Here is a 27,687-nt window from a genome sequence, read left to right on the forward strand (position 1 = left end):
GCCCTGTCGCACTCACTCCCATCCTCATGAAGTGCTTCGAGCAGCTAGTCATGCGGCGTATCAAGTCTGCCCTCCCCCCCGCCCTGGACCCTTTCCAGTTTGCATATCAGTCTAACTGTTCGACCGATGATGCCATCTCCACTGCCCTCCGATCAGCCCTCACCCACCTGGAGACAAAAGACTCGTATGTCAGAATGCTGTTCATAAACTTTAGCTCAGCATTCAACACAATCATTCCTCAGCAGCTCATTCATAAACTGGACCAGCTGGGACTCAACACCTCCCTGTGCAACTGGCTGCTGGACTTCCTGACGGGGAGACCACAGACTGTACGGGTCGGCAGCAACTCCTCCAGCACCATCACACTGAACATGGGGGCCCCCCAAGGATGTGTGCTAAGCTCCCTCCTCTTCACTCTGCTGACCCATGACTGCACACCAACATCCAGCTCAAATCTCTTCATTAAGTTTGCGGATGACACGACTGTGGTGGGTCTTATCAACAATGGCCATGAGACAATCTACAGGAGTGAGGTTAGCCGCTTGGCCATGTGGTGCAAGGACAACAATCTCCGTCTGAATGTGGAGAAGACAAAGGAGATTGTTATGGACTTCAGGAGAGAGCACACCCAGCATGCTCCACTATCTATCGACAGTGCTACAGTGGAGAGGCTGAGCAGCACCAAGTTTCTGGGTGTGCACATCTCTGAAGACCTGTCCTGGAGCAACAACACCACATCACTGGCCAAAAAAGCCCAACAGCGTCTGTACTTCCTCCGCAAACTGAGGAGAGCAAGAGCCCCGGCCCCCATCATGCACACTTTCTACAGAGGCACCATCGAGAACATTCTGACCAGCTGCATCACCGTGTGGTATGGCGCCTGCACCGTGTCCTGCTGCAAGTCTCTGCAGCGCATCGTGAGAGCAGCTGAGAGGATCATTGGTGTCTCTCTCCCTTCTTTAATGGATATTTATAACTCCCGCCTCACCTGCAAAGCCATCAGGATTGCAGGTGACCCCACCCACCCATCTCACAGCCTCTTCAGTCTGCTGCCATCGGGGAGGAGACTGCAGAGTCTCCGGGACAAAACCAGCAGGCTCAAGAACAGTTTCTTTCACCAGGCAGTCAGGAGGCTCAACTCCCTCCCTGTTCTGCCCCTCCTCCCCTCTCTGCCCCCTGCCACAGATTCTGCTCGCACACCCCCTGCCCCCCCTTCAGCATCTGACATGTCATCCTCACAGTTCCCCCCCAAACACACACACACACATACATACATTCATACATACATACATCTCATCGTTCATTAAAACACTGAACTCAGGGACTGCACAGCTCACTTTACCTTGCTCATTTGCACTATTCCGCACTACCTCACTTTAACAGCTGCTAGTTTGTTTATACTGCTTATTTCCTGTTTACCTGCTATACCTCAAGTGCCCTTGACTGTTTATTTGCACCAATTTATGTGTGTGTGTGTTGTGACATCCCGAGAGGCTGCGTCTTGGAGGGGCGCTATATTCCACACAGATGGCTCCAACAACAAGCAGCTATAACTCCATCTGGTGGTGGAGTCAGGAACTTCACCCCTCAGCACACAACACGGCAACACACCTGGGGCCAATTAGGACCTAAAGAGCAAGAGGGCTTTGGGAGAGCTCAAAACTCTCAGTGTGAATGTGGAGGGGAGAGGAGAGAGGTTCAAAGTTTAAAGACATGCAAATTCGGTACAATGGGGCCACTGTAACTGGCGCAAGCTGTTGTGGTTTCCCATGCCATGATGTATGTACATATATATAGATCTTCCTATGGCAAAAGCTAAATAAATAAATAAAATAAATAAATAAATTCATGGACTCTCTTTGCTGAGTGGATCCTGCTGGGTGGAGTATTCATGGAAATGCTTATCTGAAATACTTATCTGTGTTCTGAATGCCTGCCTCTGGGCTGCCACCAGGCTGAAGACTACGGAGATTGTTGACTGGACTCAAAGTAAGGCAGAAGATTTTGTTTGTTCTGTGAAAAGGACATTGGACTGAAGGAAACCTGCCTATAATTTTGTTATTCTAAAGCCAGAGACCTTGTTTGAGTTTGACTTTTGGGAATCCATCCTCGTTTGAACATTGGAATTTGAGATACCTTTTCTGTTTAATCTCCTGGCATAACATTAAAAATCTTGATTTATTCTAACCTTTGTGTCCTTGCACTAATTGAAGGGTCCCGCTGAGAGCCAGTCAACCTCTCGTGATATCACATATAGTGGATAATGTGGGCACTTCAATCATCAATAATAGTGCATGTACGAGGAGGACACTGAACATTTGATTACTCAATACTTCCAGTTAGCCATTGTACCTCCCCATAACAAGATGGAGGAAATTTTGAAGGCCCTTGTTGCAGGCCAGCAAGCCCAAATTCAGGCGAGTGCGGCCCTCCTGGAGGAACAAAGGAAAGCCAACCAACTGAAGGCAGAGGAGTTGCAGCTACAGAAGAGGATGGCTGTTTGGAGTGTTGGCCCAATAAAGGCAAGTAACTTTATCTCCAAAATGGGGGCTACAGATGATGTTGAGGCATACTTGCACACCTTTGAAGCCACAGCCACTAGGGAAGGATGGCCCAAGGCACAGTGGGTTGGACTGTTAGCCCCATTTTTAATGGGAGAATCATTGAACGCTGTCCGAGACCTACCCCCTGACAAGACTACAAACTATGATGCTCTGAAGACTGAGATCCTCAGCAGACATGGGCTCACCAAGTTCAGTATGGTTCAATGCTTCCACAGCTGGACCTTTCAAGCAGACCAGGCTCCCCATGCACAGATGCACGAACTTTCCAGAATCGCGAGGAGATGGCTGGAGCCTGAGAAAACCACAGCGGCTGCAGTAGTGGAGGCCATTGTAATGGATCACTACATTCGAGCCCTGCCATATGAGGTGAAGTGCTTCATCAGGCAACAAGCCCTAACCACAGCTGAACTGACTGTTGAAGCTGTGGAAAAGTACCAGGCCACAACAGAAATGCTCCATGCTTCCAGGAAGGACCCCAGGACTGCGCCCCCACTGCTGACAGGGGGAGGCCGCCCCAAAAACCCCAAGGGGTCCAGCCCAGCCACAGCAGGACCTGGCTATGCTCCAGGGGGAGCCAGAAGCCAGCCGGGTCCAGTTAGAATTCCCCGTGATAGTGACACCCGACAATGCTTCCGGTGTGGGGATAGGGGACACATGTCTTGGCAGTGTGGGAAACTGGTGGATGAGTCTATGCCCACTGCAGGGTCCTCCAGCGCACCATCCGCCCAGCTGTTTGCATCACTCATCGGGGCTGCAGACGGGCCCCCAGATCGACCCCCCACCTGCCCAGTGATGGTGAATTGCCGTGATGTTGAAGAATTGTTAGATTTGGGTAGTTGGGTCACCTTGGTGCATAAGGACCTGGTGGATTCATTGTGTCTGACCACTGACAAAGTTCTTCCAGTTTCTTGCGTCCATGGAGACACCAGAGAGTACCCCACCACTGAACTAAAAGTGACCACCACCAGGGGGACTATACACATGAGGGTGGGAGTGGTTGATTCCCTCCCTGTTCCTGTTCTGATTGGGTGAGATTGCCCAGCCTTCCACCTGCTGTGGAGAGAGACCCAGCAGAGGCCAGCCTGGGTACCCTGCAATCAGAGGGGTAAGACTTGTCCTGCAAACACACAAGTGCAACCCGCACAACCACTCATCCCCGCATTTGCCCTCGCGGGGATGACAGGCACCCAGGCCGACACAGAGACTGGCCCGGACACTGGAGAAGAGAATGTGGCCCTGGAAAGCTCTCCGAGCTCCAGCGAGGAAGACACCCCAGGCATTGAGGAGCTTCCCCCTCTCACAGGCCAGTATGGTACTGCCCAGTTGCAGGATCCCATGCTTGTGAATGCCTTAAGAAATGTGCAGGTGCTAGAGGGTGTACTGTTAGGGGGTAGAGCAAGCCCTACATACCCCCATTTCACAGTTATATGTGGCCTACTGTATCAGGTGGTGAAGAAAAATGACAAAGTGCATGAACAGCTCCTTGTACCACAGCCCCACTGGGCAACTGTGCTCAATCTGGCACACACACACATCCACTGGGGGCCCACCTAGGTGTTGAGAAGACAAAAGAAAGGATCTTACAGCGTTTCTTCTGGCCTGGAGTGCACAAGGAAACAGAGAATTACTGTCGTAGTTGCCCAGAATGCCAGAAGGTGGCGCCTAAGCCCCCATATCATAACCCGCTCATCCCCTTACCAATTATTGAAACTCCTTTTGAGAGGATTGGACTGGATATAGTTGGTCCTTTGCCAAAAAGGTCCAGGGGGCATCAGTATATTCTGGTCATCCTGCACGATGTGACCCGGTACCCTGAGGCCATCCCCCTGAGGAAGGCTACCTCCAGACAAATAGCTAAGGAGCTGTTCCTCCTCTCCACCAGTCTGGGAATTCCAAAGGAAATATTGACAGACCAAGGCAGTCTGTTTATGTCCAGCATGATGAAAGAACTGTGTGCCCTGTTGAAGATCAAACAATTGCGAACATCTGTCTACCACCCCCAGACAGATGGACTGGTCGAGCGTTTTAACAAAACTCTGAAGTCCATGCTGAGGAAGGCGATTGAAGAGGATGGGCAGAACTGGGACCAGCTGCTGCCATACCTGCTGTTTGCAGTGAGAGAGGTACCTCAATCTTCTACTGGCTTTTCGCCTTTTGAACTTTTGCTTTCTTACAGACCCAGAGGGCTGCTGGACATTGTCAAGGAGGCTTGGGAGGAGCAACCCTGCAGACGGCGGACCCTGATCGAGCATGTTGGGGCCATGAAGGAGAGAATGAAGGCCATCTACCGGATAGTGCGGGAGCACATGGAGACTGCTCAACGGCAACAGCAGGCCTCCTACAACCGACCTGCCCAGCCGAGAGAGTTTAAGCTGGGGGACAGAGTGCTGGTCCTGGTGCCGACCGTGAAATGTAAGTTCCTGGCAACCTGGCAAGGACCGTATGAGGTCATCAAGCAGGTAGGAGAGGTGAATTACAAGGTGAGACAGCCTGATAAAAGAAAACCTTAGCAGATATATCACATATCACATTAACCTCTTGAAAAAATGGCATGCCAGGGAGGCATTGTTCAGCTGTTTGCCCCCAACAGAGTCCAAAGAACCCACCAGAGAGGAGGTTCAGGTGGGGCCAGGCCTATCCCCACATCAGCGGCAGATGACCCTAGAGCTGGTGGACCGCAACCGAGACGTCTTCTCCTCACTCCCTGGGCACACAGAGGTGGTCCAACACGAGATCCGCACCGTCCCTGGCTGAATGGTGACCCAGCGTCCCTATCATGTGCCAGAGGCTCGCAAGGTGGCTATCCAGGAGGAGGTGAGAAAGATGCTAGAGCTAGGAGTCATCGAAGAGTCCAAAAGTGCCCGGGCAAGCCCCACATCCTGGTTCCCAAACCAGATGGGTCAGTGAGATTCTGCAATGATTATCACAAATTGAATGAGGTGTCAGAGTTTGATTCATACCCTATGCCCCGTGTTGATGACTTAGTAGACTCCTTAGGACACGCCCGGTTCCTCACCACTCTGGACCTTACAAAAGGCTACTGGCAGGTGCCCCTGACCCCAGCGTCAAAGGAGAAGACAGCCTTTGCCACACCAGAAGGTCTCTACCAATACACATGGCTCCCATTTGGTCTGCATGGAGCGCCGGCCACGTTCCAGTGCTTAAGGGATCGGGTCCTTGCTCCCCACAAGAGGTATGCAGCTGCATTTTTAGATGATGTTGTCATTCAAAGTCTGGATTGGGAAAGTCATTTACCCCGTGTACAAGCTGTGCTTGATTCCCTCAGAGATGCAGGTCTCACGGCAAACCCGAAAAAATGCAGGCTGGCCTTCAGTGAAACCAATTACCTGGGGTACACCGTTGGCCAGGGACTGGTCAAGCCACAGGAAGCGAAGCTGCAGGCCATACAGGACTGGCCACAACCCCTCACAAAGAAGCAGGTGAGGTCATTTTTGGGCCTAGCCGGCTACTACCAGCGTTTTTTTTTTTTGCCAATTTTGCCTCCATTGCTGCACCTCTGACAGATCTGACAACCAAATGGCACTCAAGAATGGTGAAGTGGAATCCCGCGGCGGAGGCAGCCTTCATCAACCTGAAGCAGGCCCTCTGTTCCAGGCTGGTTCTGGTGGCACCAGACTTCAAGAGGGAGTTCGTGGTTCAGACAGACGCTTCAGAGGTGGAGCTGGGGGCTGTACTCACTCAAGTGCATGAAGGTGAGGAACATCCTATCCTATACCTAAGCAAAAAACTACTCCCAAGAGAGAAGAACTATTCAATGGTTAAAAAGGAGTGTCTCGCCATTATTTGGGCCCTGGAGTCCCTACAATATTACCTCCTGGGCCGGCGTTTCACGGTGATCTCTGATCATGCCCCTCTTCAGTGGATGGCCAAGAGCAAGGAGACAAATAGTAGGGTTACCAGATGGTTTTTAAGCTTGCAAGTGTTTAACTTTTCTGTTGTCCACAGGGCTGGCAGATGCCATGGCAATGTGGACGCCCTATCCCGGCGAGATGCCCTTTTTGTGACCTTCAGCCCGACGAGGACGTCAGTCCCGAGGGGGAGGGATGTGTGACATCCCGAGAGGCTGCATCTTGGAGGGGCACTATATTCCACACAGATGGCTCCAACAACAAGCAGCTATCTGGTGGTGGAGTCAGGAACTTCACCCCTCAGCACACAACACGGCAACACACCTGGGGCCAGTGAGGGCCTAATGAGCAAGAGGGCTTTGGGAGAGCTCAAAACTCTGTGCGAATGTGGAGGGGAGAGGAGAGAGGTTCATGGACTCTCTTTGCTGAGTGGATCCTGCTGGGTGGAGTATTCATGGAAATGCTTATCTGAAATACTTATCTGTGTTCTGAATGCCTGCCTCTGGGCTGCCACCGGGCTGAAGACTACGGGGATTGTTGACTGGACTCAAAGTAAGGCAGAAGATTTTGTTTGTTCTGTGAAAAGGACATTGGACTGAAGGAAACCTGCCTATAATTTTGTTATTCTAAAGCCAGAGACCTTGTTTGAGTTTGACTTTTGGGAATCCATCCTCATTTGAACATTGGAATTTGAGATACCTTTTCTGTTTAATCTCCTGGCATAACATTAAAAATCTTGATTTATTCTAACCTTTGTGTCCTTGCACTAATTGAAGGGTCCCGCTGAGAGCCAGTCAACCTCTAGTGATATCACAGTGTGTGTGTGTATATACTGTATATGTATGTATATATGAGTGTTTAGTCTATGTCTAGTTCTTATCTAGAGTGTTTATACTGTTTATATTGTTTGTTTGTTTTTTCAATTATTCTATTTTTATTTTTATTTATTGCATTGCCTGTTTGCACTGTGGGTCAGAGAGGACTGAAATTTCATCTGTGCTGTATGTCGAGCATGTATAGCATATTTGACAATAAACTTGACTTGACTTGGTACTCTGTTCCACAATTACTCTATAATTTTGCTCCCACTCCAACTCTAAATTTTACTCTCAAAACTCAAAATAGAGCAAAATTAACTATTTTTGAGGAAAATACTTTTAACTCTGGAAAAATTAGTCATTTTTCTTGTGCATGCACTACAGCGCATGCATATCAACCGATCTGCTCAGAATAAATAGAGGAAATATTTACACTTACTTGAGTTGATCTTCAGTTGGATCGAGTCAAAGTAAAAAAAAAAAGTCACCGTTCATCATTAGTGTCACAGTTCTCAAGATTGAATTGAATCACTCTCCTGAATCATGAAATGAGTCATGAATTGAATTGCTGTCCTGAATCATCCGAAGCACATCAAGTCCATGTGCCATCTCGCAATAAGTTTTACCTCAAAATAGTCTAAACTATATCTGACAGATTTTATCCTGTTTATGGTGGGTGTTTCCACCATGAAAGAGAAACCAATCAAAACCGAAAGAGTGAAAGTGATGATCATTCTATTACTATGTGAATCATCTTTTATGAATGCGTAAATGGGTGCTCATCGCTCCGACTCTGGTGTGACTGTGTAAGGTGACAAGTTTTCTGTTTCATCTAATTTAGGTAATTTAAAAACTATAATATTATTTGGCAGTTGGCACATAGGAAAGTGTAAAATATAAAGTTTCTGTCAATATGTTTATTATGCTTATATGATAAAAAAAAACTTACTAAGATATTTATCTAAATACATGACCTCATCTCATCTCATTATTTCTAGCTGCTTTATCCTGTTCTACAGAGTCACAGGCAAGCTGGAGCCTATCCCAGCTGACTATGGGCGAAAGGCGGGGTATACCCTGGACAAGTCGCCAGGTCATCACAGGGCTGACACATAGACACAGACAACCATTCACACTTATGGTCAATTTAGAGTCACCAGTTAACCTAACCTGCATGTCTTTGGACTATGGGGGAAACCGAAGCACCTGGCGGAAACCCACGTGGACATGAGAACATGCAAACTCCGCACAGAAAGGCCCTTGCCGGCCACGGGGCTCGAACCCGGACCTTCTTGCTGTGAGGCAACAGCACTAACCACTACACCACCATGCCGCCCAAGACAAAATTATAAAAATGTTTTTATTAAATTAACCTACACATGGTAATAATATTAATATTGTCCTCTGAGGGCTCCCTTTCAATGCTGGGCCTTTAGAATCATCCTAACCCCCCTGGCACCCCTGATAGAGAGATAAACCTTATTGGCACAACATTAAAGTAAATACAGGGTGCCTATAAGCTTATGTATATACAGAATATAGCAGTTAGCCCTTTTTCCCAATCACCTGCTAAGGTCGAAGCATATTTTAACCTTTAACCTCAAATTGTGAGTACAAATGTGGAGGAGAAATACAACATTTGAGAGTGCAGCCTCACAGAGAAATTACACAGGACTTGTCACGGAAAGCACAAAGACCCCAAATGTGCAGTACAAGCTTTTTGACCCAGCTAACCTCAGACAGTGACATGGAAGCCATGATGAACACTTCTGAGAATAATAAAAAAAAAAAATAATAATAATAATAATAATAGAAGTGGCAGCACGGTGGTGTAGTGGTTAGCGCTGTCGCCTCACAGTAAGAAGGTCCGGGTTCGAGCCCCGTGGCCGGCGAGGGCCTTTCTGTGCAGAGTTTGCATGTTCTCCCCATGTCCACGTGGGTTTCCTCTGGGTGCTCCGGTTTCCCCCGCAGTCCAAAGACATGCAGGTTAGGTTAACTGGTGACTCTAAATTGACAGTAGGTGTGAATGTGAGTGTGAATGGTTGTCTTTGTCTATGTGTCAGCCCTGTGATGACCTGGTGACTTGTCGAGGGTGTACCCCGCCTTTCGCCCGTAGTCAGCTGGGATAGGCTCCAGCTTGCCTGCGACCCTGTAGAACAGGATAAAGCAGCTAGAGATGATGAGATGAGATGAGATGAGATAATAGAAGTAATGGCTCAGAGATAATTCATAGCAGAGCTTCAAATTAATAATCTATCTACACATCAAATAAGGTATGAAGGTATTTGTCAGGTACGAGGTAGGTGGATGTAAATGCAGAAGTATATTAATTTACAGTGATCTATATACGTCAGTGAAAACAGACACACAGGCAAACAGTCCAAATCCACAGGCTAAATCCAAAACATAAAACATGCAAAGGGTTGGGTGAGGTGCAAACGGGATATCAGAGGCAGAGCAAAAATGAGAACGAGGATGAGGAACAAGAATCAGAAACATGGGTAGTAAGGCTTGTACACATCAGTAATGTGTACTGATGTAGCATAATACTTAGCACTGATCATGCATCAGCACGGTCCTTAAATAGGTGCACATATAGCTCCTTAATTAAGTTCAGGTGAGCATCATTAATGGTGCGTGTGCTGGAGTCCACTCGACGTGTGTGCAGCCTGGGGCATGCCTTCAGGTGCACATGCCACAGTGTGAAGGACTTACAGTATTAGGGTACTCCAGGGTATTTACTGTAGAAATTCCAACAGTGTACTTTTCAATACTGTCAAATATAGAGACACTTCTCTTTCTATTAAAGTGATACAGAGATTCTGTATTGAGGTAATGTATTATCATGCACAGGATGTCCCACAAGAGGTAAGTTTACTAGTAAGAAAGGGGCTGATTATGTTGCATGTTCTGCAACAAAAAATAAAGTGGAGTGTTATTGAAACAAGCCAAGGGGTAATCGAGTGTTCAAAGTCAGAAAGTGAGCCAAAATAATTTTTAGGGTTCACCTATCAGACAAGTGCCATGTTTTCAGACATGCTATTCTCTTGCTTTACATCATCTGAGCCTCATTCTGCACAGTAGACAAATGGTCAGAGAGAGACTCAACAGATAATACTGGAGCCCCATTCTGGCTTCACTGCTCTCCATTCAAACCCTATGGAGTGGCTCCGTCCACACTTTTTACTGTCAATGAAATGATAATTTTAACTCTTCAACAAGAAGTTGTCTCTGTGCATGATGGCTAATATTTACTGTACATTTTATTTTTTACACAAATACCATCAAATACTGTATACTCCAGTGACAATGTTAGGGTGGTATGAAGTTATGGAAAAAAAATAGATATGGCTCAAGCCTATATCAAATGTAGTGTAAAAGTCAGCAATGCCAAATAGCTTTATTCCCAAGAGTGACATGGGAGCATCCATCCATTATCCATAACTGCTTATTGTTTGCAGGGTCACAGGCAAGCTGCAGCCTATCTCAGCTGACTATGGGCAAGAGGCAGGGTACACCCAGGACAAGTTACAGTACCAGGTCATCGCAGGGCTGACACATACTGTAGAGACAAACAACCACTCACACCTATGGTCAATTTAGAGCCACCAATTAGCCTAACCTGCATGGGAAAAACCAGAGCACCTGGAAGAAACCCACACAGACATGGGGAGAACATGCAAACTCAACACAAAGCCTCCCATCCACCACTCGGCTTGAACCCAGAACCTTCTTGCTGTGAGGCGAGTGCTAACTACTACACCACTGTACCGCCGACATGGGAGCAGTCATTTTAAAATATGTTTTGAGCAGGCTGTGGTGTATATATGTGAATTAAGTCTGTTTGGCCAAAGTCCTTAGAGGTACATGGTAACCATCTTTTTTTGCCACATGATAATCATATTGGTAACACACCTGGGCAGTTATTTTGGGCTAACAAGATCAAGTGCCTGTCTAAATTAATGAGGAGAGACCCATAACTGCATATTCAATGGCCACTGGGACAGAAGAACTGCATGTATAGAATCACCAGTCAAATCTGATAAGAACTATTTAAAAAGTTTGGTAACTTTGCCACAAAATTAAGTTTAGAATGCTTTTCCCCCTATGTATATGTGCATATACAAGATTGCTGTACTCCTACTACACATGCACAACTGCATGCTTGCATCAGTGCAACAACATCCATCCATTCATTATCTGTAGCCGCTTATCCTGTACAGGGTCGCAGGCAAGCTGGAGCCTATCCCAGCTGACTATGGGCAAGAGGCAGAGTACACCCTGGACAAGTCACCAGGTCATCACAGGGCTGACACATAGAGACAAACAACCATTTACACTCACATTCACACCTATGGTCAATTTAGAGCCACCAGTTAACCTAACCTGCATGTCTTTGTACTGTGGAGGAAATGCATGCAGACATGGGGAGAACATGAAAACTCCACACAGAAAGGCCCTTGTTGGCTGCTGGGCTAGAACCCAGGACCTTCTTGCTGTGAGGTGACAGTGCTAACCACTACAGCACTGTGGATGTGGGAGATGGTGCTGGGCATGTGGGGAACACTCTACCAGTTGAGGCTCTTTTTTCTCCTTTCCGCTCTCCCCATGTTCAGGGTGGCCAAGGTGCACTCCAGAGCCATAATCATGCCTCTGGGTGTTGTGGCAGCCTTCACCCCCACCACTCTCTTCTCCTCACCAGGGAGTGCTGTTAGGAATTTGTTGAGAGTCACCCTTTTGACAATCTCCACTGCTGTTAGTTGTTCTTATTGCAGCCACTGTCAGATGATACAAAGCAGGGCATCCCTCTGTGAATGGGGCTCTTTACCAGTTTGGTAGGTCTAGTGGTGGAACTCAGCTATGGCTCAGGTGGAGGAGAGAAAACAGTGGGCTAACATTTCTGTTTTGGGGAAGTGATAGTCTGCTGCTTCTTCCTCTGGCAAGGCAAAGTACACTTTCTGGGCTTCCCCATTGAGGAGGGGAGCCAGGATGTGGGCCCACGCTCTCATAGGCCAGCCTTTTTGTGTAGTGACTCTTTTGAAGGTGGTGAGTAAGACTTCTATGTCTAGAGGGGTTGCTACAGCCAGTGCTAGCTGATAGAGCACCAGGATTTCTTGAGGTGCCACATATAGGCTTCAGACCATCTCCTGTGATAGCTGAGACTGCTGCAGGGATGTTTTGAGGAGGTGATGGACAACAGGGTCCATGGCAGGTGGGGTGAGCTTGGTGTTGGGTTGGAGGAATGGAAAGCACTTATGCCAAGTGGAAGTCATGCTGGGTGCTGCGTCTCTGTGTAGCCATGTGATGTGCATCCTTAGTTGGAGCTTGCAGGCATAAAACAGGAAGCAGCAGAGTTAGCATGTAGACAGTAGGCATTCACTTGGTGGTGAGCACAGTGCCCTTTTATATTCTGCTAGCACCTCATGAAGGGTGGACTATGCTGTGTTGTGTCTCCACCCCCTTGCCATGTGCTCACTGCTGGTCCAAAACAGTCGTGATGAAATGTATATAGATCTCTATTATATAATACTTTCTTGGGGCTCCTTTACCATTAATTACTTCATCAGTGTGATGTGGCATGGAAACGATCAGCCTGTGGCACTGCTGAGGTGTTATTAAAGCCCAGGTCACTTGGATAGCAATCTTCAGCTCATCTGTATTTTTGGTTTGGATGTTTCTGATCTTCCTCTTGACAATACCCTATAGATTCTCTATGGGGTTCAGGTCAGGCAAGTTGGCTGGCCAATCAAGCACAGTAATATCATGATAAGCAACACATTTGGTAGTAGTTTTGGCATTGTGGGCAAGTGCAAAGTCCTGCTGGAAAGGAAATAGGCATCTCCATAAATCTTATCAGCAGATAGAAGCATGAAGTGCTCTAGAATCTCCCAGTAAATGACTGCATTGACTTTGGACTTGATAAAGCACAGTGGACTAACACTAGCAGATGACCTGGTAACCCAAATCATCACAGACTGTAGAAACTTCACTCTGGACTTCAAACACCTTGGATTTTGTGCTTCTCCACTCTTCCTGCAGACTCAAGACTTTGATTCCCAAATTAAATGCAAAATTTACTTTCATCTGAAAAAGACGACTTTGGACCACTGAACAACAGTCCAGTTTTTTCTCTCCTTAGCCCAGATAAGATGCTTCTGATGTTGTCCCTGGTTCAGGAATAGCTTGATGTTTTGAATGCAACAGTTGTAGCCCCTTTCCTGAAGATGTCTGTGCATGGTGGTTCTTGATGCACTTGCTTTTCCAGCAATGACCTTCTGTGGCTTATCCTCCATGTGGAGAGTGTCGATGATCATCTTCTGGACAACTGTCAAGTCAGCAGTCTTCCCCATGATTGTGGTTGCATGTACTGAAATAGACCAAGAGATACATGGTATTTATACTATTTTACTCAAACACAAAATGAAATCTTCTAATATTTTGAGATATGTTATTTTGTGCTGTAGGCCATAATTATCAAAATTAACATAGAATAATGGTTGAAACATTTTTGTTTAAGTGTAATAAGTCGAGAATATTTTAAATTTTCACTTTCTTATTTAATTGATGGAAAATATTGACCTTTTCATTGATATTATATTTTTTTAGATGCACATATACGTGTGTGTATTTTATATATATAATATATATATTTGCTTATACAGTGTCTTGCAAAAGTTTTTATCCCCCTTTGTGTTTGTCCTGTTTTGTCACATTACAAGATGGAATTAAAATGGATTTTGGGGGGGTTAGCACCATTTGATTTACACAACATGCCTACCACTTTAAAGGTGCAAATTGTTGTTTTATTGTGACACAAACAATAATTAAGATGAAAAAACAGAAATCAGGAGTGTGTATACATATTCAAAGCCCCCCCCCCCCAAACAAAACAAAACAAAAAAGTCAATACTTTGTAGAGCCACCTTTTGCTGCAATTACAGCTGCAAGTCTCTTGGGGTATGTCTCTATCCTTGACTTGCAAGTGATGACAAAGCAAAATAGCAACCCAGATGTCGGCCATGTTGGTATGCTGGGTCAAACGACATTCCATACACAACATAGTAATGTGTGTGCAACTCTCTTTGTTTTTCCACTGCTTTAAGGGTTCTTTTAGCTATGCCATATCTTTGTGCTGTATATGGTTGTGGTCACAACAGTACTCATGACTGTGGCACATTCTGATTTTTTTTAGAATTCCATCCGTGATTTGGAAAGAGGGTGAGGAAACTCCAAAAGATTTAATATGATCCAGCTGGTTTAAAAATTAATAACATGGCCAGGGGAGCTCACAGCAAAGCCAAATTTTACAGGAACCTTCCTCTAAGCCTCCCCTTTGACCGAGCATGGTCTTGGGTTGGTAGGACAGTGCCTCAGCCCAGGATTTATGAATAAAGCCCCCACGAGAGCACTGTTCCATGCCTGAAGATTTAATATAATCCAGCCGGAAACATAGACATGCAAGCGAGCAGCCTGTAATGACAACAGAGTTAACTCATCTCAGGGTCAGCAAGTGGTTACCCCCCCCCCTTAGTATGCTCTTTAGTGTCACGCTGCTTTGGTCAAATTCCATTGAGAATCCCTCCTTTTTTTGAACAAACAAATACCTGAAATATAAAATAATTGATAGTGCAGGGTGGCACGGTGGTGTAGTGGTTAGCGCTGTCTCCTCACAGCAAGAAGGTCCGGGTTCAAGCCCCGTGGCTGGCGAGGGCCTTTCTGTGCGGAGTTTGCATGTTCTCCCTGTGTCCGCGTGGGTTTCCTCCTGGTGCTCCAGTTTCCCCCACAGTCCAAAGACATGCAGGTTAGGTTAACTGGTGACTCTAAATTGACCATAGGTGTGAATGTGAGTGTGAATGGTTGTCTGTGTCTATGTGTCAGCCCTGTGATGACCTGGCGACTTGTCCAGGGTGTACCCCGCCTTTCGCCCGTAGTCAGCTGGGATTGACTCCAGCTTGCCTGCGACCCTGTAGGACAGGATAAAGCGGCTAGAGATAATGAGATGAGATGAGAATTGATAGTGCATAAGAAAAAGGCTTTGGATGAAATGGTCATTGGGCAAAATTACCTGTATTTGAACTCGATGGTCGGTAGAAACATCTTATCTTCAGAAAAGTCTGACTTTTTTAAATAACATGGATCAAAACCACACATATCTATCTTCACTTTGTATCGAATCTTTGCTCGACCGTTCAAGTCATGGTAATACTCAGAAAATTCAGCATTGTTTACAGACACAGTTTCTGTGGCTGCCATTCCCCTTAGCAAAAAGTAGTATACTTAAAGTTCATTTTATTAAGTATGCTTCAGTATAAGCATACCGTAGCAAGTATACTACAGACCATGTACTTTTAGTGTACTAGAAAGTATACAAATTTAATACTTTTTCGGACTAAATTGGAACATTTCAAGTTTATAAAAGTATACAACAAGTACACTCATCTATATACTATCAATGTGCTTGGTATATCCCTCTCGTATGCTTAAAGTATACCACAAGTAGACTTATTGATATACTGCTATTGTACTAGTTATATACTTCTTTAAGATTTTTGGGGTTTTTTTTTCACCTTTATTGGATAGGACAGTGTCAAGACAGGAAATGAGCTAGAGAGAGGGATCAGGAATCGAACCCGGGTCCCCAGATTTATGGTATTGTGCCTTAGTCAACTGAGCTATGACGCTCCTTAGTTATAGACTTCGAATCCCTATTTTTAGTTTATTATTGTATACTTTAAGTATACTGTTATAAACGTTGGTTATTTCACTAGTTTACTTGTTATACTTTAAGTTTGCTTGGCATATTACTTGTAGCTTACTATTTATATACTGGAAATATACTCCTTAAAGTATTCTTAAAGTTTACTCATACTGTATGTACACAAGAGTGTGATGCATTTACAAAATCACAAGACAGAATGTTGAAAACAAGTTTGACATATTTTCAAACATTTCAAAAACAAAGACCTATGAAATCAAGTCCTTCCTTACTGGAGAAATTGATCACTAAAGTCAAGTCAAAAGATTTTCTGTTTTTGTGTATGATTTTAAGGTACATAAAGATAATGCAATTGAGCACACATACTATATACTGTAAAGTTTTAAACTCCAGCATTATATTATATTAATATATAAATTAAATGTTAAGCATGAGTCAATGACTTGACCTTACTATGCACTTGGAGCAGGATATACTAAGTATTAATACTTTGTGGCAGAAAAACGTAAAAAGTATACTAAAATATAAGTTTTAGTATTAAAGTATAAGTGTAAGTCTTAGTATTAATGTACTTAGTCTTAGACTTTTGTTTATACTTTTCAGTATAAGCCAAGTATACTTCACTATACTATTCTTAAGTATATAAAATATAGTTTATAAAAAGTCAACTTCAAGTATACTTCCTCAGTTTTAGTATAAAATAAGTATACTCATAGTACACTTGAATAAACTTCTTTTTGCTAAGGGTCTAGTTCCTTGTATATCCACCATCATGGTGGAGGCCCATGACGTAGCACATTTTGATCACATGATTGCAAGTCATCCAATAGCTTAGCACATCTAGCCAACTTTTGCAGCAATTACAGCTGCAAGTCTCTTGGGCTATGTCTCTATTAGCTTAGCACATCTTGCCACTGGGATTTTTGCCCATTCTGCAAGGCAAACCTGCTCCAACTCCTTCAAATTAGATGGGTTGTGTTGGTGTACAGCAATCTTCAAGTTATGCTGTAGATCCTCAGTTGGACTGAGGTCTGGGCTTTGATTAGGCCATTCCAAGACATTTAAATGTTTCCCATTAAACCACTCCAGTGTTGCATTAGCTGTATGTTTAGGGTCATTGTCCTGCTCGAATGTGAACCTTCATCCCAGTCTCAAACCTCTAGCTGACGCAAACAGGTTTTCCTCCAGAATTTAGCACCATTTTGTGGCAGCGGGGGCATGGTCTAGCATCGGTCTGTGACAGGAGGGCGGAGTCGGGGAAGTTAAGTGGCAGAATCACTACACCTGTTGTTAATTGATGTGTTTGTGTGTCCTCCCAGTGACCGCGCCCTTCTTAAGGAGAGAGAGTGAGAGCAGAGGGACTCTCTCCACAACCAGACGGCTGATGTGTGTGCGTGTGTCTGAGTGTGTGTTTTGCAACTGAAAAGTGCAAATAAAAGAGAGTTTTGTTAAAACAGTTCTGTTCTGCCATCCTTCTGTGCTCCACCCACCTACAGGGACTGCTACAGTGGTGCCAAAACCCGGGACTCGAGCACAGAAGACAACAGCCCCATGGAGTCCTCCACCTTTGCCGACCTGATCTACGCCCTCGCCACGGCCCAACAGAGCCAGCACCAAGCGCTGCTCACCCTCTGAAAGGAGCAAAAACAATGGTTTGAGGCCCTGGTGCTGGCGCAACAGGAAGATCGTCGGGTGTTCCGGCACCTCCTCGCGTCGGCGGGGTCCACCAACTCCACCGTCGCGGGCCCTTCCCCCCTCACCCTCACGAAGATGGGCCCACAGGACGACCCCGAGGCATTCTTCACGCTCTTTGAGCAGGTAGCAGAGACCTCGGGGTGGCCGGTGGAACAGCGCGTGGCGCGCCCCCTCCCCCTGCTAACGGGAGAGGCACAGCTGGCCGCGCTACAGCTCCCTGCCGACTGCCGGCTGGCCTATGCGGACCTTCGCCGGGCTGTCCTCCAGCGGGTGGGACGCACCCCGGAGCAACAACATCAGCGTTTCTGCACTTGGAGGAAGTCGGCCGGCCGTTCGCGTTTGGCCAGCAACTCCGGGGCGCCTGCTGGCAGTGGTTGAGGGCCAACAGCTGCGACGCTGAGGGATTCATCGACCAGGTGGTACTGGAACAATTCGTCGCGCGTCTACCAGCGGGAACCGCAGAGTAGGTCCAGTGCCACTGCCCGGTGTCGCTGGATCAGGCAATCGAGCTGGCGGAGGATCATCTGGTGGCTGTCCCGACGGCAGGACAGCAGACAACCTCTTCTCTTCTCTCCTCTCTCTCTCTCTCTCTCTCTCCCTCTCCTCCTCCTGTGTCTTCTCCTCGCCCCATTCCCCCACCGCGGAGACGGGGGCCGGCGCCACCTCAGCCGGCCCGCCGCACCCGCGGTGCCCTTCCATGTCTCCCTTCTGTGTCTGTCTCTCCCCCCCCTCAGGTGAGTGAGCCCCAGAGCACTAGTGCAGAGAGGAAGCCTGGGCCGGTTTGCTGGCACTGCGGGGAACCGGGCCACCTCCAACAGCAGTGCTCGATAATGGAGGTGGGCGCGGTGGTTCAGATCCTCAACGCGCCAGGAGCCGGCCTCGATCGGGCCGGAGTGTATCGCATACCGGTGAGTATCCAAGGGGATACATATCAGGCGTTGGTGGATTCTGGCTGTAATCAGACCTCAATCCACCAAAACCTGGTGCAAGACGAGGCATTGGGGGGAGCACAATTGGTGAAGGTGCACGGGGATGTTCACAACTACCCTTTAGTGTCGGTCCACATTATTTTCAGAGGGGAAAAATTTATAGTGAAGGCAGCGGTTAATCCTTGCCTTACCCACTCTTTAATTTTGGGGACTGATTGGCTGGGATTTCGGGGTTTAATGACACACTTAGTCAAGAGTGGGTCCTGCCATTTGACAGGGGGAGGTCCCGGTGTCACTTTGGCGGGAGCAGCTGTCACAGAGCCGTCTACGTCATCTCCGTGCCAGAGTGAGGAGCCGCCGGCTCCTCCTCCCTCTATTGGGGAATCCCTCGTGGATTTCCCATTAGAGTAATCACGAGACGAGACTCTGCGGCATGCTTTTGACCAAGTGAGAGTAATCGATGGTCAAACGCTCCAGCCGAACGCCACCCCGTCCTTCCCCTACTTCGCAATTATGAAGGATAGATTATACCGAGTGATGCAGGACACTCAAACTAAAGAGCAAGTCATGCAGCTTTTAATTCCGAAGAGCCATCGGGAATTGGTATTCCAGGCGGCTCACTTTAATCCCATGGCTGGACACTTAGGGCAGGATAAAACACTAGCCCGAATAATGGCTCGATTCTATTGGCCGGGGATTCGCGGCGATGTCCGTAGGTGGTGTACGGCGTGCCGTGAATGCCAGTTAGTAAATCCAGTGGCCATTCCAAAAGCGCCTTTGCACCCTCTACCGTTAATCGAGACCCCGTTCGAAAGAATTGGGATGGATCTCGTCGGGCCATTAGATAGGTCAACATGAGGGCACCGCTTTATATTAGTTCTGGTGGACTATGCAACGCGATACCCGGAAGCAGTGCCTCTTTGCAATATCTCAGCACGCAGTATTGCGGAGGCGCTCTTCCGCGTCATCTCCCGAGTTGGAATCCCGAAAGAGATTCTGACTGATCAAGGCACCTCGTTTATGTCACGAACACTGAATGAACTGTATGGGTTATTAGGTATTAAGCCGATCTGCACCAGCGTTTATCACCCACAAACAGACGGCTTAGTGGAACGGTTTAATCGCACCCTTAAAAACATAATTAAGAAATTTGTAAGTGAGGACGCACGTAACTGGGATAAATGGCTCGAACCCTTGCTCTTTGCAGTGCAAGAGGTCCCCCAAGCCTCCACGGGGTTCTCCCCATTTGAATTATTATATGGGCGTAAGCCGCGCCGCATTTTAGACTTGCTGCGAGAAAATTGGGAGGAGGGACCTTCACCAAGCAAAAATGAAATTCAATACATTATTGACTTGCGTGCAAAACTCCACACACTCACACAACTAACCCAGGAGAATGTGCGGCAGGCCCAAGAACGGCAAACCTGCCTGTACGACAAGGGTACGCGACTTAGAGAGTTTGCACCAGGAGAGAAAGTACTCATACTGTTGCCCACATCAAGCTCTAAATTAGTCGCCAAGTGGCAAGGACCCTTTGAGGTCACACGGCGAGTCGGGGACATCGACTATGAGGTGAAGCGAACGGACAGGGGTGGGGCGCTACAGATTTACCACCTCAACCTACTCAAACTCTGGAACAAGGAGGTCCCCGTGGCGTTGGTGTTGGTGGTTCCGGAGAAGGCGGAGCTGGGGCCGGAGGTTCAAAAAGGAACATTAGCATCACTTCCCTCTCCGGTCCCCTGTGGAGACCACCTCTCCCCGACCCAACTCGCGGAGGTTGCCCAGTTGCAGACCGAGTTTTCGGACGTGTTCTCACCCCTGCCCGGCTGCACTAACCTCATAGAGCACCACATTGAGATGCCCCCGGGGGTGGTAGTGCGTAGCCGCCCTTACAGGTTACCCGAACACAAGAAAAAGGTGGTTCGGGAAGAACTCAAGGCCATGCTTGAAATGGGCATCGTCGAGGAGTCCCACAGTGACTGGAGCAGCCCGGTGGTCTTGGTACCCAAGGCCGACGGGTCGGTCCGGTTCTGTGTGGACTATAGAAAAGTCAACGCGGTGTCTAAATTCGATGCGTACCCAATGCCTCGTATTGATGAGATGCTCGATCGGCTAGGCACGGCTCGTTTTTACTCAACACTGGATTTAACAAAGGGTTATTGGCAGATCCCCTTGACTCCATTATCCCATGAAAAAACGGCCTTTTCGACACCGTTCGGCTTACACCAATTCGTCACACTTCCTTTTGGGCTGTTTGGGGCGCCTGCTACGTTTCAGCGGCTGATGGACAGGGTCCTCCGCCCCCATGCCACCTATGCGGCCGCGTACTTGGATGATATCATTATTTATAGTAATGACTGGCCACGGCACCTACAACACCTGAGGGCCGTCCTTAGGTCGCTGAGGCAGGCGGGTCTCACGGCCAACCCGAAGAAGTGTGCGATTGGGCGGGTGGAAGTATGGTATCTGGGCTTCCACTTGGGCAACGGGCAGATGTGTCCCCAAATTAACAAGACTGCAGTGATTGCGGCCTGCCCGAGGCCCAAGACCAAAAAGGGGGTGAGACAGTTCCTGGGGCTGGCTGGCTATTATCGTAGGTTTATACCTAATTATTTGGACGTCACCAGCCCGCTGACTGATCTGACTAAAAAGGGGGCACCAGATCCGGTCCAGTGGACGGAGCAATGCCAGCGGGCTTTTTCTAAGGTTAAGGCTGCACTGTGTGGGGGGCCACTTTTACACTCCCCTGACTTTTCTCTCCCCTTTATGTTGCAGACGGATGCGTCAGACAGAGGGCTGGGGGCCGTTTCGTCCCAGCAGGTGGAGGGGGAGGATCGCCCCATTTTGTACATTAGCCGCAAGCTGTCGGTGCGTGAGGGGCGCTACAGTACCATCGAGAAGGAGTGCCTGGCGATCAAGTGGGCGGTCCTCGCCCTCTAGTACTACCTGCTGGGACGCCCTTTCACCCTCTGTTCAGACCACGCGCCCCTCCAGTGGCTCCACCGCATGAAGGATGCCAATGCGCGGATCACCCATTGGTATCTGGCACTCCAACCCTTTAACTTCAAGGTGATCCACAGGCCGGGGGCACAGATGGTCGTGGCGGACTTCCTCTCCCATCAAGGGGGGGGGGGGGTCGGCTGCAGGCCGGATGGCTGCCCGGCCTGAGTCAGGCGGTGGGGGTATGTGGCAGCGGGGGCGTGGTCTAGCATCGGTCTGTGACAGGAGGGCGGAGTCGGGGAAGTTAAGTGGCAGAATCACTACCCCGGTTGTTAATTGATGTGTTTGTGTGTCCTCCCAGTGACCGCGCCCTTCTTAAAGAGAGAGAGTGAGAGCAGAGGGACTCTCTCCACAACCAGACGGCTGATGTGTGTGCGTGTGTCTGAGTGTGTGTTTTGCAACTGAAAAGTGCAAATAAAAGAGAGTTTTGTTAAAACAGTTCTGTCCTGCCATCCTTCTGTGCTCCACCCACCTACAGGGACTGCTACACATTTCTCTTTCCTTCAGTCCTGACCAGCTTTCCTGTCCCTGCACATTAAAAATATCCCCACAGCGTGATGCTGCCACCAACATGCTTCACTGCAGGAATGGTGTTCTCAGGGTGTTGGGCTTGTGCCACACATGGCATTTCCCATGATGGCCAAAAAGTTCAATTTTAGACTCATTTGACCTGAGAATTTTCTTTCATGTGTTTGGGGAGTATGCTATATGCTGTTGGGCAAACTCCAAATGTGTTTTCTTAAGCAATGGCTTTTTTTCTGGCCAGTCTTCCATAAAGCCTTGCCCTGTGGATTGTATGGCTTAAAGTGGTCCCATGGACAGGTACTCCCATCTCCGCTGTGGATCTTTGCAGCTCTTTCAGTGTTATCTTTGGTGTCTTTGTTGTGTCTCTGATTAATGCACTCCTTGCCAGGTCTGTGACTTTTGGTGGGTGGCCTTCTTTTGTCAGGTTTGTAGTGGTGACATATTCTTTCCATTTTGCTATGATGAATTTAATGATGCTCCCTGGGATATTACAAGTTTGGGATATTTTTTATAACCCAACCCTGATCTATACTTCCCCACAACTTTGTCTCTGACCTGTTTGGAGTGCTCTTTGGATTTCATGTTGCTTGCTTCGTAGTGTTGCAGAGTCAGGGTACTTCCAGAACAGGTTGCTTTAGGAAGACATCATGTGACAGATCATGTGACACTTTGATTGCACACACGTGGATCTTAATCAACTAATTAAATCAACTGTGACTTATGAAGTGCATTGGTTGGACCACCTCTTGTTGAGGGGTTTCACACGAAAAGGGGTGAATACCTATGCACACTGCAGATTTCTGTTTTTTCATCTTAATTATTGTTTGTGTCAAAATAAAACAAGTTTCACCTTTAAAGTAGTAGTCATGTTGTGTAAATAAAATGGTGCTAACCCCCCAAAATCCATTTTAATTCCATCTTGTAATGCAACAAAACAGGACAAACACAAAGGGGATAAATACTTTTGCAAGGCACTGTATATAAGAGCTTGAACAAATGCAATAAATATAAAAACACAAAACAATTGGCCAAATTGTTTGACAGCACATGTCAGCCTATATGCTAAAATAATTAAACAAAGATATAACTGAGAGTTGCAGATAGCATCCTGTCCCTTAATGACATCACAAAGCTCACCATCTCTCTGATTTGTCCAAAGAGACTGATCATACAGAGAACACCCAGAGCATGTCTAGACATATATGAATACTATGTAGTTTGAGGAGTGATCCAGAAAAAGTATTGGTCACACTTTGTCATGGTATTCCTTGTACTACTCCTTTTTCTTAGCCCAACAAAGGGAGAAAATTGCCATATTCTGGAAAACACAAAAAATCCTTTGTTGTCCAAAGATGGAGATGTGATAATTGGAGCTATCTTTTCAATACATCGTGGAACACTGATGCAGTCACTGGCATATACTGAAAAACCTCAACCTTTAACCTGCATTAGGTTGGTTAGAGTGGAAACTTTGACACTGTGGTCATTTTGGGGAATCTGTCATTTTCTGCATGATAATAATCTGTATTTCTGCATTGCATTACTTGTAGTTTTCATTTTATATTTAAAAAAAGAAACTGCATTAAATTTTTATGTATATTTGTAGATTTGACTTGAGTGAATTCCGCATTGCTCAGACCATGACGTTTGCAATTGAGGAAATCAACAGGAGCAGCAGCTTGCTCCCGAATATCTCAGTTGGGTACAGGATTTATGACAATTGTCTTTCAAGCTTGTTATCTATGCAGGCAGCCATGGCTTTGATGAATGGTCAGGAGATAACAGTGGAGGATACATGTTCTGGACAAGCAGTAGTGCAAGCTATCATAGGGGAGTCAGAATCTACTCCTACTATAGCACTTACAAAAACTACAAGACCCTTTAATATCCCCGTGGTAAGAATCAATGATTTTAATCATTATTTAAAAACAATTTATTTAACAGTTACAAAACACAACTGATATATGCATGAAATGATTATCTTCATTTATAGCGAAGTGTCTGGAATTAAGTCATTATATATGTATTTTAATCAGATTACAGTCTTTTTACACTTAAAAGCTAAGAGAAGCTCAATTGTACTTTGAGTCAGAATTCAAACAAGGTGGTAAATTATTGTATTTATGTTTAATGTTCCATGAAATGTGCATGTTGAGCCTAGATATTGATTTGTTTTTGAGCTATGCATGTTATTCTTATGCATGAGATAGTGGTGCAGTGAGTACCACTGACCCATAATAGCCATAGGATCCTGGGTTCAATCCTGTGCTCAGCTTACTCTCTGTACAAAGTTTTACATGCTCTCTCCATGTTTGCATGGGTGTCCTCTGGGTTCTCCAGTTTCCAGCAACCATCCATGAATAAGCATAGGCAGGCTGGCTACATTAAATTGTCTTTAGGTGTGAAAAAGTGCATGAACTTTTTTAGATGATCGCCTTATGCACATTGCTTGCAGGATTGGCTCTGTATCCATTGCAAACCTGACCAGGATAGCTTAGTAAAGCTAACTGAATGAATGATATTATTATTATCAGCATCATTTATATGAGTATACATTTGGATTTATAATGCACATAATCCAGGATAATCATTGTATTTGCAGATGATAATTTTCTTTTGTGTTCTTCTGTTAAATGCTAGTTGTTATTTTCTATGATAAAGTAGGCTCCTCTCTAATTTTCTCTTTCTAGGTCCAAATAAACATATTTTTAAAAAAAAATCCTTTAGTACAAGATGCACCCAAAGAGGCTTTCGTGATTTTTTTTTTTACCTCTCCTTCTTTTCTCAGATAAGTCACTCTTCCTCATGTGAATGTTTGAGCAACAGAAAAGAGTATCCCTCTTTATTCAGGACTGTCCCAAGTGACTACTACCAGGGTAGAGCACTGGCATATTTGGTCAAGCACTTTGGCTGGTCATGGGTGGGAGCTGTGTACAGTGATAATGACTATGGCAACAATGGAATGGCAATTTTCCTCAATGCAGCTAAAGAGGAGGGAATATGTGTTGAGTACTCTGAGAAGTTTGACCGGTCATATCCTGCCAAAATGATTAAAGTGGCTGAAATTGTGAAGAAAGGCACTGCCAAAGTAATTATTGTATATCTTTCCTACTTTGATATGAACCTTCTAATAGAACAGCTTATTCTAAATAATCTTACTGGATACCAGATGATTGGTGTTGCAGGGATTTCTGCTATTGATCTATTAACACCAGCAAGTTACAGTGTATTGGCCGGAACAATTAGTTTTGATGTGGGAAAATTGAAAATTAATGGTTTTGCTGACTATGCTGTCAATGGATTTTGGCAAACAGCACTCCCTTGCTTGCACTCAGAGGGAAACATTTCTCAACCTGAAAACAACTGCAGTAAATATGAAGATATGATTCAGTTTAAAAACTACAGTAACGATATACCAGAAGTGAGATATGCAAATAATGCCTACAATGCAGTTTATGCTGTGGCACATTCTCTACACAGCCTGTTGGGATGCACAGAAAACCAGAGTTGTGAGAAAAACAAAACAATACATGCATGGCAGGTAAGACAAACAAGAGAAGAAAGCAAGCTATGTTCATGATTTATATTGTCATGGAATAAATAATTAATTTTCCATTTTTCTTTTCAAGGTTATTAAATCTCTAAAAAGGGTAAATTTTACCAGTAAAGTAGGAGACCAGATTTGGTTTGACAGTACTGGGGCAACGGCTCCAAAGTACGATGTGGTGAACTGGCAACGAGGGGTCAATGGAGAATTGCAGTTAAAGGCTGTGGGCTATTATGATGCCTCTCTACCAAGTGGACAACAGTTTGTCCTAAATGCTCAAGATATAGTCTGGGCTGGAGAGGAAAGAGAGGTACATATACTGGTTGCTATTTTTTTAATGATGAAATATAATCAAACTGTAATCCATGATTTTTTAATGAAAAGTTTTTATTTAAAAGCTTGAATTCTACTAATAAGTGAAAGATTATAGCACAACAGCTGAATGGAACTGCCATAATATATTGTTCATATTAGAAGCCAAGGTCTGTGTGCAGTGAGAGCTGTCCTCCAGGAACCAGAAAAGCTGCACAGAAAGGAAGGCCTATCTGCTGCTATGACTGTATACCCTGTGCAGAGGGAGAGATCAGTAACCAGACAGGTAATTTCAGCTTTACCAAGTTTCAAAGACTAGTTGTGAATTGTACATTGTGTATCCTCATTTTATTATTTAGAATACAGTTCCTCAACAATGGCATTAATAAATAAAACCATAATATACATTTTATTTTCTTTCCTAATGATAATAAACATGATTGTTTTACAGATTCAAATAACTGTGAGCAGTGTCCAGGAGAATTTTGGTCTAATGCTGTCAAAGATAAATGTGTGTTAAAGGCTATCGAGTTTCTTTCATTTACAGAAGTTATGGGGATAATACTGGTACTTTTTTCTTTGGTTGGAGCTATATTAACTGTGTTAGTAGCTATTTTATTTCTAATAGAAAAGGACACTCCCATTGTTAAAGCAAACAACTCAGAGCTGAGCTTTCTGCTGCTGTTCTCCCTGGCTCTGTGTTTCCTCTGTTCACTTACTTTCATAGGACCACCCTCTGAGTGGTCCTGTATGCTGCGCCACACAGCATTTGGGATCACCTTTGTCCTCTGCATCTCCTGTGTTTTAGGGAAAACAATAGTGGTATTAGTGGCCTTTAGGGCTACACTTCCAGGTAGTAATGTCATGAAATGGTTTGGACCTCTACAGCAGAGACTCAGTGTACTTGCATTCACTCTCATACAGGTCCTTATTTGTGTTCTTTGGTTAACAGTTTCTCCTCCTTTCCCATATAAGAACATGAACTACTACAAGGAAAAGATCATATTAGAATGTAACTTGGGCTCAGCTCTTGGTTTCTGGGCCGTGCTGGGTTATATAGGAGTTCTTGCCTCCATCTGTTTTGTTTTGGCTTTTCTAGCTAGAACATTGCCAGATAATTTTAATGAAGCTAAATTCATCACATTCAGCATACTCATATTCTGTGCTGTGTGGATCACCTTTATTCCAGCTTATGTCAGCTCTCCTGGAAAATTTACTGTCGCTGTGGAGATATTTGCAATTTTGGCCTCTAGTTTTGCTCTACTGTTCTGTATATTTACACCTAAATGTTATATTATTCTGCTTAAACCTGAGCTAAACACAAAGAAAAATATGATGGGTAAAATGTCATCAAAAGCACTTTAAAAATTCAAATCTGCCAATATGTACATCGTCATTTTAGCTGAAGAAAGCTGAACTTGGACACGTTATGTCAAATGTACTGCCTGGTCAAGGAAGGTAAACACTCTAATATTTTGTTGGACCACATTTGCTTTTGATGACAGCAGACATTCACTTTGGCATTTTTTCAACAACTTTATGCAACATCACAACATTTATTTCACTCCAGAATTGCATTAATTTTTTTCACCGAGCTCTTGTATTGATGATGGAAGAGTTGAACCACTCCATAAAGTTTTCTCCAGCATATCCCAAAGACTTTGCCATGGCCAATTCATGTGTAAAATGATTCCTCCAGCTCCCTGAACCAC

General features: G+C 45.6%; 1 protein-coding gene across 1 annotated transcript; it reads left to right on the top strand.

The window, feature by feature from the left end:
* The first annotated feature begins 6,114 nt into the window (after window positions 1–6,114).
* Window positions 6,115–27,340, top strand: LOC132888354 (extracellular calcium-sensing receptor-like). Its single transcript, XM_060924410.1, has 8 exons — window positions 6,115–6,277; window positions 6,531–6,585; window positions 23,407–23,568; window positions 23,723–24,011; window positions 24,905–25,657; window positions 25,746–25,973; window positions 26,141–26,261; window positions 26,427–27,340. Exons 1-8 carry the CDS (start codon window positions 6,115–6,117, stop codon window positions 27,338–27,340), a joined length of 2,685 nt encoding a protein of 894 aa, XP_060780393.1.
* Window positions 27,341–27,687: the final 347 nt, after the last annotated feature.

Source organism: Neoarius graeffei, chromosome 6 (genome assembly GCF_027579695.1).
Source record: "Neoarius graeffei isolate fNeoGra1 chromosome 6, fNeoGra1.pri, whole genome shotgun sequence".
Classification (NCBI taxonomy): Eukaryota; Metazoa; Chordata; class Actinopteri; order Siluriformes; family Ariidae; genus Neoarius; species Neoarius graeffei.

Coding starts and splice junctions, on each gene's coding strand:
- LOC132888354 (XM_060924410.1), top strand. CDS start 6,115: ATGGTGAAGTGGAATCCCGCGGCGGAGGCAGCCTTCATCAACCTGAAG. Junction 25,658..25,745: donor AAACAATACATGCATGGCAG/GTAAGACAAACA, acceptor TTTCTTTTCAAG/GTTATTAAATCTCTAAAAAG. Junction 26,262..26,426: donor AGAGATCAGTAACCAGACAG/GTAATTTCAGCT, acceptor ATTGTTTTACAG/ATTCAAATAACTGTGAGCAG.